Source organism: Brachyistius frenatus, unplaced genomic scaffold (genome assembly GCF_029030835.1).
Source record: "Brachyistius frenatus isolate BFR_SWC_R1_liver_20210118 unplaced genomic scaffold, ASM2903083v1 Contig_147, whole genome shotgun sequence".
Classification (NCBI taxonomy): Eukaryota; Metazoa; Chordata; class Actinopteri; family Embiotocidae; genus Brachyistius; species Brachyistius frenatus.
This window is the reverse complement of record NW_027210746.1, coordinates 184,984-198,808: the sequence shown is the minus strand read 5'-3', so window position 1 is coordinate 198,808 and position 13,825 is coordinate 184,984. Positions and strand designations below refer to the sequence as shown.

The 13,825-nt window shown below is 43.2% G+C and overlaps 1 protein-coding gene across 1 annotated transcript; it reads right to left on the bottom strand.

The window, feature by feature from the left end:
* Positions 1–2,329: 2,329 nt before the first annotated feature.
* Positions 2,330–11,149, bottom strand: LOC138631034 (ribonuclease inhibitor-like). Its single transcript, XM_069715748.1, has 7 exons — positions 10,842–11,149; positions 9,911–10,087; positions 9,228–9,401; positions 8,669–8,845; positions 7,041–7,223; positions 6,476–6,658; positions 2,330–2,561 (listed from the first exon to the last, which is right to left on the bottom strand). Exons 1-7 carry the CDS (start codon positions 11,060–11,062, stop codon positions 2,546–2,548), a joined length of 1,131 nt encoding a protein of 376 aa, XP_069571849.1. The 5' UTR covers positions 11,063–11,149; the 3' UTR covers positions 2,330–2,545.
* Positions 11,150–13,825: the final 2,676 nt, after the last annotated feature.

Here is a 13,825-nt window from a genome sequence, read left to right as displayed (position 1 = left end):
CAATCACCCGACCTGAACACAATTGAGATGGTCTGGGATGAGTTGGACTGCAGAGTGAAGGCAAAGCAGCCAACAAGTGCTCAGCACCTCTGGGAACTCCTTCAAGACTGTTGGAAAACCATTCCAGGTGAACACCTCATGGAGCTGATTGAAAGAATCCTAAGAGTGTGCAAAGCTGTCATCAAAGCAAAAGGTGGTTACTTTGAAGAATCTAAAATATAAAACATATTCTGGTTTAACACTTTCTTTGTATTCTGTGTGTTCCTTCATAGTTTGGATATCTTTAATATTAATCTGCAATGATAATCTGCAAAAATTATATATATATAATTTTTAAAAATTTAAAAAAATAATACAAATTATAAATATTCTTCAATATATATATATATTGAAGAATTTTTTATTATATATATATATATATATATTTTCCTACTGAACTGTAGATATCCTATTGTAATGTTGTTTATACTTGCGTTTTATAAGGCTATTTGTGAAACACTTCGCTATTCTGAAAATATACATGAAATATTATTTACATTTACATTTTTTTTAAATAAAAAAATAATACAAATTATAAAAATTCTTCAACATATATATATTGAAGAATTTTTATAATTTGTATTTTTTTTTTATTTATTTTTTTTAAACAATGTTCAATAACATGATTGTTTTTCATTGTAGTTTTTTTTCCCAACAAACATTCCTCAAACTAAGAGTTGTAGCATAAACATCAGGAGATCTTTGGTGTTTAATGTGATTTTGGTGACAATAAACTGTGTAAGACTAAGTTTATTCAATACTTTTCCAAATAAAAATTCTTCAAAACCATGCAAAAGCTTATTTTCCGAACTAAGAGTGTTAGTATAACCAGCAGGAGACCAATAATGTTTTAAGGGATGCAAGTTATTTCTGGAAAAATAAAGAACTTGGGCAAGGGTGATACATGTCAAACAATAAATTAATAGTTTTTTAATCAAATCACATGCTTGAATTATAGATTGTGCTGTGTGTGGGTGGTTGGTGATATATTTTTGTTCAACAAATTTCAATAATTTTATTATGTTCATTAAATGTTTATTCTTGAGCAATCTCCTATGTTAGCTCCACAGACATTTCCCCTTCTCATTACTGTGCAAAGATGTAAAGTACTTCCATAGGCCTTCAGAGCCCTTCGGGTGCCGGCAGCTACACAGAAACCTCCCAGCATGGTGCGCTGTGACCAAACAAAACCCTTTTTTGCACACACAAAAAAATAATTGTTTGCACGTACACATGTTTCACTTCTGCTGATACAATTAAGTCCCGGGAGTACACCTCATACTGTAAATTCAGCCCCGTAAAATAGCCCCACTCAGCTGCAGTCATGGCGTTCCACTGCATTCTGTACTAGGGCCAATACTTTTTATGTAAAACATGCATCCCTTCTGCAAATTAGCAGGAAATGTCTACTGCTGCAGATGACACCCAACTATATTTATCTATGAAAATGAAATGGATTAGTTAGCAGAACTTTAAGTATGTCTTGAAGACATAGAGGCCTGGATGACCTCTAATTTCCTACTTCCTTATTATCAGGTTGTACCAATAACTCTTTAAAAAGCCTGCAGTCAATCCAAAACCCTGCAGCGGGAGCACTGACAGACATACTTCTCTCATATTAACCTTTCTTTATCAGATTACTGTAAAATGAAGAACAGAATTTTTTATTCTTTTCCTGACTTAAAAAGCTTTTAATGGCCAAGCTCCAGCTCAGAGGACCAAACAGAGTGCTTCACTCTCAGAATGCTGACTCATGGTTTCTTGAGTTTGCTGTGGAACCATCTCACAGTTTGAGTTTGAGAAGCAGACACCCTCTCTACTTTTAAGATCAGGCCTCAAACTTTCCCTTTTGATGAAGCTTGTCATATTATTTTATAAAAATGTAATTTCAATTATATATTTGCCATTAAGATTGTGGAGTGATATCTACCAGGGATCAGCACGGTGTGCTGTCATGCTGATTTGAGCATGTTCTATATATACAGTTGACCAATCAGATTTCTGGGTCGGAACTACTTGTTGTATAATTAAATACAAAAGTCAAACCAGTGAACCTGATGGTGACAGAATGAAAGCTGAGAAACATCTAATGTTGTAGAAAGCTGCTGCTTCTTCGACTGAATCAAAACACCAGCTGACGTTTTCTGTTCCACAAATTGACCAGTGATGGGAATCAAACTGACTGAGACAGAACCTGCTCACGTTTGATGAATGTTTCAATCACAACTCCATTTATGATCAATTTTAATTGTTTAAATCTCAAATTTATCTTCATTGATCCAAAGAAACAAAACAGGAGAACCAGAACACAAACAGAGGGGAACAGAACGTATATTAAAATATGTTAGAAATATGGAAAATTAACACAAACACCACCACACAGCTGTAACAACGGACATCAAGAGATCATCATCATCACGGTCCAGTCAACTGCTGCTGCTGCTTCAACGTCCCAGAATCATCAGGACTGCTCATCCTCTCATCACACACACGGTCCTGATCACCTTTACAAAGACCTCCATCTGTAGAAAGAAGCAGAAAGAACAGAGGTGATAACTGAGTGTCTGCAGAGACTTCCTCCATCTGCTGTCAGTCAGTGATGCAGCATATCAGAATAAAGAGCAGCAAGACCTAAGGTCAGAGTAGCAGCCTGCTTCTTCCCAGCTCTCATGTTCATGTGTTGGAGTGAACATGCTGAGCTCGAAGCTCAGACACCTGTACACACTTTGGGGAAATAAACTGCTGAGTCATGATTAGTGGACTCAAGCAGATCTTCTGGTGTGTTTAAACACCACATGGTTACCAAAGTAATGATGGTTCTGTGATGTGCAGGCTTCAGACTGATCTCAGAGCTATATCACAGATGAAACTGATCAGCTGTTCAGTGATGAAATGAGAAAACAAACAGATTGAGATCAGATCTGATGGACGAGGATCATTGTCTCTCTACTTCCTGTTAGGCTGTCAGCTGGAATCAGCTTTACTTCCTGCAGATAAGAACTCAACAACAACAGTCATCTTCACAGACACTCAAACACATCATCACAATGAGCTTCTGGCTGATCTGATTGGCTGACTGTAGTCTCTATCACCGTTCTCCTGTCACAACAGCACTGAGAAGGTTTACAGGAAACACTGGATCTTTGCTTTGAAACCAACGGTGTTAATTACAACACTGCTGAAAGCAGCATGGACTGACTCTCCACACCCCTTTACTGACTTTACAAACATTCATTTAACAACTATCAGAGGACATTGTCTACACTTTCTGCAACAAACACTCGTCTGTTGGAACGACTCACTGAGTTCAGGACCAGAAAAACAGAAAATCATTCACAGCTTTAAGGATGGAGGTTCTGTTTGTACATGAATGAGCTGCAGCTAAATAGAGAAGATCTACAATCGTAACAGACAGTCAGTGAACTTACTTCAGAATTTCCAGCTGCTTCACTTCTGAATCCTGCAGATCGTTTCCACTCAGGTCCAGATGTTTCAGATGTTTCAGATGGGAGGGGTTGGACTCCAGAGCTGAGACCAGAGAATCACAGCTGATCTTTGACAAACTACAGCGCCTCAATCTAAATAAAGAATAAAAGCTGTGAGTTTAGAATCATTCAGAGTTTCATGGTGTGTTCAGAGCTGAAGAAGGTTCACAATTTACAAGCTTCAGGTTAAACCAGTGAAACAGAAGCAGTGAAAAAGGGCAGGTGACCCAACAATGTTCCTCCGGGCCGCAACCCTCCCACCAGTCCACCAGGTATTGAAAACCACGGCTCCAGCGGCGGACATCCAAGATGCGACGGCCAGAATAAGCTGGGCCACCATCAATGATCCGGGGGCGAGTACGGGGTTCGGCCAGAGGGCTTCAGGAGGGATACATGGAACACTGGGTGGATTCCCATAGAGTCGGGGAGTTTGAGCTTGATGGCGCCAGGGTTGATTAACTCCACAATGGTGAGTGCGGAGGGAAATGTCCTAGGTGGACAGCCAAACCCGTTCGCCAAGGCGGTAGACAGGGGCGGGAGTACAGCAACAATCTGCCAGGCGTTTGTTTTGGTCTGACATACGAAACAGGGCAGCCCGAGTGTCTCGTCACATTCTTCTGCAGCGGCAAAGGTTACGTTGCACGGATGGGACCGCAACTTCAGCCTCCTGGTAGGGAAACAGGGGGGGTTGGTAGCGTAGGGAGGCTTCAAAAGGTTACAGTCCGTTGGCAGAGGGTTAGATGCAGTGACAAAATGGAGGATGGCCTCTAGCTCCTGATTCATGCGCTCAATCTGACCATTGGACTGTGGAAGCCAGAGGAGAGGCTGGCCGTGGCCCCGAGGGCGAGACAGAAAGCTTCCCAGACCTGCGAGGTTAACTGGCATCCGCAGTCAGAGACGAGATCCGCTGGAATGCCATGGAGTCGGAAAACATGGAGGACCAGTAAGTCAGCGCTCCCACAGGCAGAAGGCAGTTTTAGCAAGGGAACGATGTGCGCGGTAGGTGATGGTGTAGTTGAAACGGGCGAAAAACAACACCCAACGGGCTTGGTGCGAGTTCAGGTGTTTGGCTGTATGAATGTATTTCAGGTTCTCGTGGTCTGTCCAGACAACGAAAGGGTGCACCGACCTCTTGAGCCAGTGGCTCCACTCCTCCATCACTAGCTTGACTGCCAGCAGCTCTCAGTTTCCCACATCACAGTTCTTCTCAGTTGGCAACAGTTAGCGAGAGAAGTAAGCGCGCAGACGAAGCTTAGAGTACAAACTCGAGCGTTGGGACAGACCCGCCCCAACCCCGTGTCCGAGACATCCACCTACACAATGAACTGATGGCTGTCATCGGGTTGGATGAGGATGGGTGACGAGGCAAACCGTTACTTGGGATATTCCTTTGGTACAGAGGAGAGGCTTCAGGCACACTAGGAGGAGAGTCTATAGGCAGGATAGCCGACCTGAGGTAACGGGAGTGACAGGTGGGGATCCAGCCCGTGACTTTTCCACCAGCCCAATCGATCTGGGGATTATGTGAAGCAAGCAAGGGATGACTGAGGACCAGAGGAGTCTGTGGTGTGGGGAAAACGTAGAGCTGGAGACTCTGCCGTGGATTTCCGGACATGAGCAGGGACATAGGATGCATACAGGGAGAAATACTGGCCAGGGAGATGCCATCCAGCGCATTCACATCCAGGGGGCGTTCCAGCGCCTCGACAGGAATCCGGTGTTTGAGAACAAAGGCTGAGTCCAAAAAACTTTGTTAAGCCCCAGAGTCTATGAGCGGCGACTGCAACAGAGGACCCGATGACAAACATAATGTGGCCGGAAGGAGCAGGCGAGATTAGGGGTGGAGTAGTCTCTGTGAATCGCCTGCCAGCATCCCCACAGTTACTAGCGAGCTCCCCCTTTTAGCCGGACGGGACATAACGAGATGAGGTGTCCAGGCTTTCCGCAGTGGAGACAATCGGCCGAACGGAGGCGTTGCTCTCTTTCCTCAGGGGAAAGATGAGCCGGTCCGAGCTGCTTTGGCTACTCAGTTGAGGTGGATGGAGAAGCCGGGGCAGGAGAGTGAGGACCACCGAAGGCACCTTGATCGTACGGTTCCAGAGAGGGAACATAAGACTACGGGGCAGGCAGGCAAACAGGTGCTGGATACCTGGTGATCTCCGTGGACCGACACAGGATTAACAAGACACATCAACTGGTGATCTCTGAGAAACGACAAAGGACGGTTTCTTTGTGCAGGGGATCTTCGTGGATCGACACTGGACGGCAGGTACGTACTACAGGGTAGCAGGCTCACAGACACACTGGTAGGACAGGTGAGATGATCAGACGGACTGATGCAGGTGAACCGGGCTTGATATGCTGTTAGGTGGTGATTACTAGAATGAGAACCAGCTGTGTCAGCTGAATGAGGTGTGGTAGTGGGAGGAGGCTGGAGGCGGAAAGTGAACGAATCAAGACCCTCCAGACACAAACCAAAACATAGAGCACATGACCAACAAAAACAAACAGGGGAGGAGATAGGAAACATGAGGAAAAAGGTGATATGGGGAAACAGAGGGAACGACCAACAGGGACAGGCTGAGATCCTGACACTCATTAATATGAATGACAACATGCTGCTGCTTCAATAAAGACGGAGTGACTTCAGCTCTTAAACTCTGCAGCTCCACCAGCGGCTCCATCGATACAAACTCATGTTGTCCAACAAACTGATCCCAGATTCCTCTGAAGATCCTCAAGTTTACAAAGAAAACAAACATGTCCGACTGAATGTGGAAGAAAAGTCCATCAGATGATCCAAACTACTAAACCAGAGAAGAAGAAAACAGACTTTCCCCTGAAGATCCTCAGTGTGGATCGGTTGAATATCAGCTGATGTCTGCAGTTTAGTGTCACCACAACTTTCACATCATTTTTCATCTCAGCACAACTAAAACATGGAGTCTTACTTCAGAGTCTCCAGACTACAGTGTGGACTTTCCAGAAAACCACACAGCTGCTTCACTCCTGAATCCTGCAGCTCGTTTCCACCCAGGTCCAGATGTTTCAGAAGTTTCAGAAGGGAGGGGTTGGACTTCAGAGCTGAACTCAGAGAATCACAGCTGATCTCTGACAAACTGCAGCACCTCAATCTGAATAAAGAATAAAAGATGGAGATAAAATCATGTGATCAGTTTGAATGACTTTGTCCTTCTGTTATTGAGGATCTTCATCATGTCAGCCTTCTACTGACATCATCCAAATGTCAGCACAACATTCATCCACCTCTTCATGTCAACACAGATCAGCAAGATGCTGCTCACCTCCGTCAGGTCTCCATCACTACTCTACTGATACTTTAAACAGCTGCAGCTGATGATGTGCTTTCATCTGAGTGTGTTGTGAAGGATCAATATCAGTGCTCAGACTTTATCATTCACAGCTTTAAGGATGGAGGTTCTGTTTGTACATGAATGAGCTTCAGCAGGTAATTAAACAGAGAAGATCTACAACAGGAACAGGCAGTGAACTTACTCCAGAATCTCCAGACTACAGTGTGGACTCTCCAGAAAACCACACAGCTTCTTCACTCCTGAATCCTGCAGCTCGTTGTAACTCAGGTCCAGATGTTTCAGATGTTTCAGATGGGAGGGGTTAGACTTCAGAGCTGAGACCAGAGAATAACAGCTGATCTCTGACAACTTGCAACTCCTCAATCTGAATAAAGAATAAAAGATGGAGATAAAATCATGAATGATCCAATCAGATGTTTTGTGGTCCCAGGGGGCCTCCACTAGAGCTTGTGTGTTGTGTTTGCTTTGTTTGTCTTTTCCAGCACCACTGGTTCCTGGATTGGTTGTGGAGTTAACAGAGCGACTGGAGGCAGCTGGCCACTGTCTAAAGAGGGGTGGACTATGAAGCCAGTTCAACATATCAAGGCTTTCTTCCCCCGAGCTGCTCAACGAAGCTGAAACTCTGAGTCAGAGATAATCGGTACTACGACGGTGGTTATCAGCTTTCTCTGTTAACTCAGGCTTTCTGCTTTCATCTCTGAGCGCGTTCACATAAAATAGGAGGAGTTTGCAGCATCTGACCAATCACAAACACGGACAAGTGTACTGACAGCAGAGCCACATATTTTAAAAAGGAGGAGCAAACTATAATTTTAAAAAAAACATAATGAAGTTAAAGACATAATCCACACTGAAAGCAGCACGGCAGTAGCTGCTGAATGATGGAAGGATGTGAAAAAAATCGCCGCCTGTGTTAATATCACCTCACCACAAAGTACACAGGAAGATCGGACTAATTACATGTGCACATTTCAATAAATTAATGCATTATTAAATTTATTCTCATGACGTGTATGAACGTTTTAGTTTGATCATTTTGCCTGCAGCCCCAGAGGTGTCAAACGGACTAAAGAGCAAATAAAAAATAAATATGAAATCACAATTCAAAGCGAGAGCAAGGTTTATTGTCAAATCTTATAAGTAGGCAACAAGTGCAATGCTGTAATGCATCAATCAGTCCCAGATATCAGTAAAAAAAAAACACGAAATTAATATAAAGCTCATAAAAATCACCGGGGAAAGTCAAAGGTTTGTCAGTCTTTGAACACTCTGTCCCCACGCAGAGGACCGTCCCTCTGTCTCACTGTCTCACTCCACGTACCGAACTCCTTTAGTCTCAACATACCTCATTAACCCACTGATCTTGCTTCGTAGTTCACCCCTCAGGTGGCTTAAACACCGTCACCTCCAACAGTCTGTGGACTTCTGCTGCCCTGGCACTACATCAGGCTGTGCCACACCTCTTAATTTTGACGTTGCATTAGTTTCCTGGACAGCATGTTTTCTTCATTAAATACTTTTATTAGAACAGTTTCCTGGACACTTTTGTAAACTTTTGATTAAATAAACGCATTGTTTTAGTTCAATCCTCTGTGTGGCTCGTCATTTGCTATTGTCACAAAGCCGGGCCGTAACAGATGTGATCAGTAAAAACAAACACTCGTTTGTTGGGACGACTCACTGAGTTCAGGACCAGAGAACAGAAAATCATTCACAGCTTTAAGGATGGAGGTTCTGTTTGTACATGAAGGAGCTGCAGCTGCTGATTAAACAGAGAAGATCTACAACAGGAACAGACAGTGAACTTACTCCAGAATCTCCAGACTACAGTGTGGACTCTCCAGAAAACCACACAGCTTCTTCACTCCTGAATCCTGCAGCTCGTAGTTGTTACTCAGGTCCAGATGTTTCAGATGGGAGGGGTTGGACTTCAGAGCTGAACCCAGAGAATCACAGCTGATCTCTGACAAACTGCAGCACCTCAATCTGAATAAAGAATAAAAGATGGAGATAAAATAATATATTTTAACGTGTGAGTTGTGAAGGATCAATATCAGTGATCAGACTTTATCTGAGGTCACACTGAAAGAAATCGTTGAGTTTCAACAGATCAGAGTTCAGAAGATCTTCTGTTTCCAGCTGAGACTCTTTAACACACATTACAAACATTCATTTAACAACCATCAGAGAACATTTTCTACACTTTCTGCAACAAACACTCGTCTGTTGGGACGACTCACTGAGTTCAGGACCAGAGAACAGAAAATCATTCACAGCTTTAAGGATGGAGGTTCTGTTTGTACATGAAGGAGCTGCAGCTGCTGATTAAACAGAGAAGATCTACAATAGGAACAGACAGTGAACTTACATCAGAGTCTCCAGACTACAGTGTGGACTCTCCAGAAAACCACACAGCTGCTTCACTCCTGAATCCTGCGAGTCGTTTCCACTCAGGTCCAGATGTTTCAGAGGGGAGGGGTTGGACTTCAGAGCTGAGACCAGAGAATCACAGTTGATCTCTGACAACCTGCAGCTCCTCAATCTGAATAAAGAATAAAAGATGGAGATACAAATATTATTTTGAATTCCTGTCTCTTCCCTGCATCTCACAAAGGCAACACAAAGACCCTGACTTGATCTGTGAACTCAGTTGGTGAGGACACTGATCAGAGTCAACTTTACATTTTTAACCACAATTTGGCTATGGATGATGTTGTACATCTGGCCACACTCGAGTCCGGTTATCAGAGGATTTCTAAACAGACAGTGTGATAGGAGCGTGAACTGTTGACACTGATAGGTCTTTTAATGTCCATATGGACATGTGAGTATTGTATTAAAACACATCTCTGAACTGCATGTTCAAACCAACATGCAGACAGTTTATTATCAGGTTTCTGTTTTAGTCTAAAGGCCTGTAGCTGATCAGGACTTTTTGGAAAGCTCTGAAGTTTATTCAGTTTTTTGCTCAGGCAAGTCTCCAAAATGAACTAAAGAAAATCTGACACATGGACAGAGATCAACTACAGCATCAGCAGTCAGAGAACTGACCTCAGAGTCTCCAGTCGACAGTTTAGACTCTCCAGTCCATCAGACAGCAGCTTCACTCCTGAATCCCAGAGGTTGTCGTTTCCACTCAGGTCCAGCTCTGTCAGGTGGGAAGGGTTGCACTTCAGAACTGAGGCCACGGCTTCATAGTGAGTCTCTGAGAGATTACATCCTGTTATTCTGAGATGATAGAATAAATAAAATGTGTTATGAAAGTAGCAATCACCATTATACTTTGACTCCCAGTGAGCAACAGCTTTTAGAGGAAGCTTCTGAAGGATGTAATTAAAGAGCGAATTCCAGGGGTAATGTAGCCAATGACACTATATGAGTGTTCAGTTTCTAAGGTAGAAAGGCTGGAGAGACTGATTAGTTCATATGTTACAAAGTGCTTAGGCCTCAGTAGTGTTGCATTGTATAGAAGGAGCATCTTCCAATTACCACTGTCTACCCTAACACAGGAACTGAAGTGTGCTAAGGTAAGAGTAGAGTTGCAGTTGGTAGGAAGCAAAGATGAGGTAGTGAGGAAGTTGGCACAAGGACGAAGGACAGGAAGGAAGTAGAATGCAAAGGCAGGCAGCTCAGGAGGCACAGGCAGAGGTAAGTCTGACAGAGGTGATGGGTAGGGTGCAGCAAGGAACAGGATGTTTAGGTCTGAGCACAGTGGTCTCAATGTAGAGTAAGGCTCGTCCTGTAGAAAGAAGGAAGACAGTGATTGACCAGGGTCCCCAATATGGAGTAAGGCTGGCCCTGCAGAAAGAAGGAAGCAAGTGATTGATCATGGGCCTAATGTCTGAAAATTAACATGAAAACCAATTCATTATCTGATCAACAATGTTACCTAAGAATAAAGACTATAATTAAATCCTGTGTGTATGTGAAGAACCAAACTACTGATCTGATTGATAACGTTAATGATCACATGTGGACTCACCGAGCCGTCCTGCAGTTCCTCACAGCTGGGATCAGTCTCCGTCGTCCCTCTGATGATGTATTATACTTCTCCAGGTCCAACTCATCCAGAACCTCCTCTGACATCTGCAGCATGGAGGCCAGACCTGAGCAGTGGATCACAGAGAGTTCCTTCTCTGATCTGTTCTCTGACTTCAGGAACTCTTGGATCTCCTGATGGACTGAGAGGTCGTTGATCTCCATCAGACAGTGGAAGATGTTGATGCTTCTGTCTGGAGAGATCTCATCACTGTTCACCTTCTTCAGGTGGCTGATGGTTCTCTGGATGATCTCTGGACCGCTCTCTTTCTGACCCAGCAGGCCTCCTAAGAGTCTCTGGTTGGTCTCCAGAGTGAGGCCATGAAGGAAGCGAACAAACAGGTCCAGGTGGCCATTTTTACTTTTGAGGGAAGGAAACACCAACCTTGAATGTAGTCAAGGATGAAGATGGAGAAATTCTAACTGAGGATGATCAAATCGAGCAAAGGTGGAAGCAGTACTGCAGAGGGTTGTATGCTAGCAGAGATAGTAGCTACTAGACAGTAGGTACATCAGGTAGAACAATGAACAACTTGCGATATGCTGATGACACGACTCTATTAGCAGGCAGTGCAAATGAACTGGAGAATCTGATTGAAAGAGTGAGAGTAGAGAGGGAGAAGTTTGGCCTCTAAATGTAAGCAAGACAAAGGTGATAATTGTCAACCAATGTGTCATTCATCTGCCGATTGCAGATCTACCAGTGTGCCTGTCAGCCTGATACCCTGTGATACGCACCTGTCGTCTAGTGTTGATCCACGGAGATCACCAGTAGACGTGTCTTGGCAATCCTGTGTCGGTCCACGGGAAACCACACAGTCGACCCGACCCGCTGTCCGTGTCAGTCCACAGAGGTCACCAGGTGTCCAACCCCCTGCAACAGAACTGGCTTTCTCATGTTCTGTCTATTCGTTTGTATTTTCTCAACTCAGTATCACGGCAAAGTGTGTAACTTTGTGTAAAATGTGTAACTTCCACGCTTAGACTGACATTTATTTGTGTCTAAGTTTAATGTTTACACAAGGTGTAACTTTCACACCTAGACAGCCTACAACGTGGCTATTTCACATTTTGCTGTCATGGACAGGCGTGTCTATATCATGCTTTGCCGTGATACTGGATTGGTTTTGTTCAGTTGCAGTATGTTGAGCTCTCAGCACCACAAAACCAAAACTTACTGGAAAAATATATTTCCAGCAATGATTTACTTGTGTATTACCTTGCTATAGTATCATAGTGGGAATGTGGTGTGTGTAAGGCCTGACACTGACCCTATCCTCCTACATGTGGCCTTGTGGGAGGATTTTCTTTGGCTCTTATCTTGTACATATTAGGACTTCAAAAAAAACAAGGGGACACAGGACAAGCTTCACACAAGTAGTTAACTTGAACAGGGCAGAAAATAAAGACGAGCTCTTTAAGCTTCCTTCTCCAGTTCAGGAACCATCTCTTGTCCGAGCTTGCCTCACAGAGCCACTGAAAGGACTGCTGAAGTGTGTTAAGACTGGTCTCTCTGAGACTGTCAAGCATGAAACTGGATTATTAGCATCTTGGCACAGTGTACACACTGGCTTTTTGGCCATGGCAGCACAGGAGCAGGGAAGTTAACAATTCAGCTCGGGAGATGGACTGAGAGCCAATGAACCGTCTGTACCTCCCCGATTAACTGAGCCTATCTAACTGTCCACATATCCAACTGCCTGCCGATACATCCGTCAATGTTGCTGCTTCACCTCCTCCATCTGCTTACATCAGTCAGCTTGGTATCTTTCAATTCAAGACTTTCAATCTTTCATTTCCACTTCATCTCTTCATGTTTGGCCTGAACTGGAGGATGTATAGAACAACAGAATCCCTATGATTCAAACATGATGACATTTCTTGCATCTTATTAGATATGTATCGAAAAACAATACAGCAAGTGTTATTTACAAGACATTATTTACATATTGTAAATTTGTACACTTGCACGCGCAAACTCTCACTCTCAAATACTAAACTGGTGTTGTGGGTACGAATTTCATTTGCATATTTGCAGATCTAATTTTGTGCATTCGTCAGTCTCATCCTATGGGTACAAATTTATAAATGCAAATTTTGTTTGTTGTACACAGATATTCACATACAATTGTGAAAATTTTTTAACCCTGCGCAAAACCTTATTAATGTTTCTAAGTCTGTGTCATATCTCCCTCTTTCAGCCCATGTTTCCTGACTGCTGCTTCTCTGCTCATCGTCCAATACAGGAAAAAATCCCAAAGTAATAACATCTTTTCCAAATCCTGTACTTCCCTTAGTTCACTCATATATAGTACTCGCACATGCTAGCACATTTACTTGTGTAGTACTTCAACATCAACAGAGTATTGTTGTCTCAAATTTCACACTGCACTTATCGGAAATAACCTTAACATTTGAATGCATCACCTGCCAACATATTTTCTGGCTTTGATTATTTCTTCCAAATATGCCTTCTGTTTAATGCACATAATAAACACACTGATGGCGTCCGTCCAACATCAGTATGGTGGTACTTAGAGAAAAAGAAACACTTCTGTGAGGTGTTCAGTAACAGCTGCAGCTTCTTCGGCTGCCCCAGATTGAAAATACATTAGACTGGTTGTCCCTCCTTTTCTGCAGAAGAGCGGGTGAAAAGTGTCTGTTGATTGACACTCATTTTATGGACCGTTTTATATACACCATCTGGGTATTCACAGCATGTTTCCATACTTACATACTTATGCTTTCAAAACTGAATGTGAGTATGAAGGTGTGTGATCTGGAAGGTCTGGTGACACCAAGGGTTTTATTTTGCTGTAAAAAGTACCAGTAGGTGCTGTTTCCACTATGAAATAAGATAAAAACCAATTTAATGTATTGCGACAGCGTAGCGTGCAGCTGGGGTATTATTTTCATAACTGATTAATC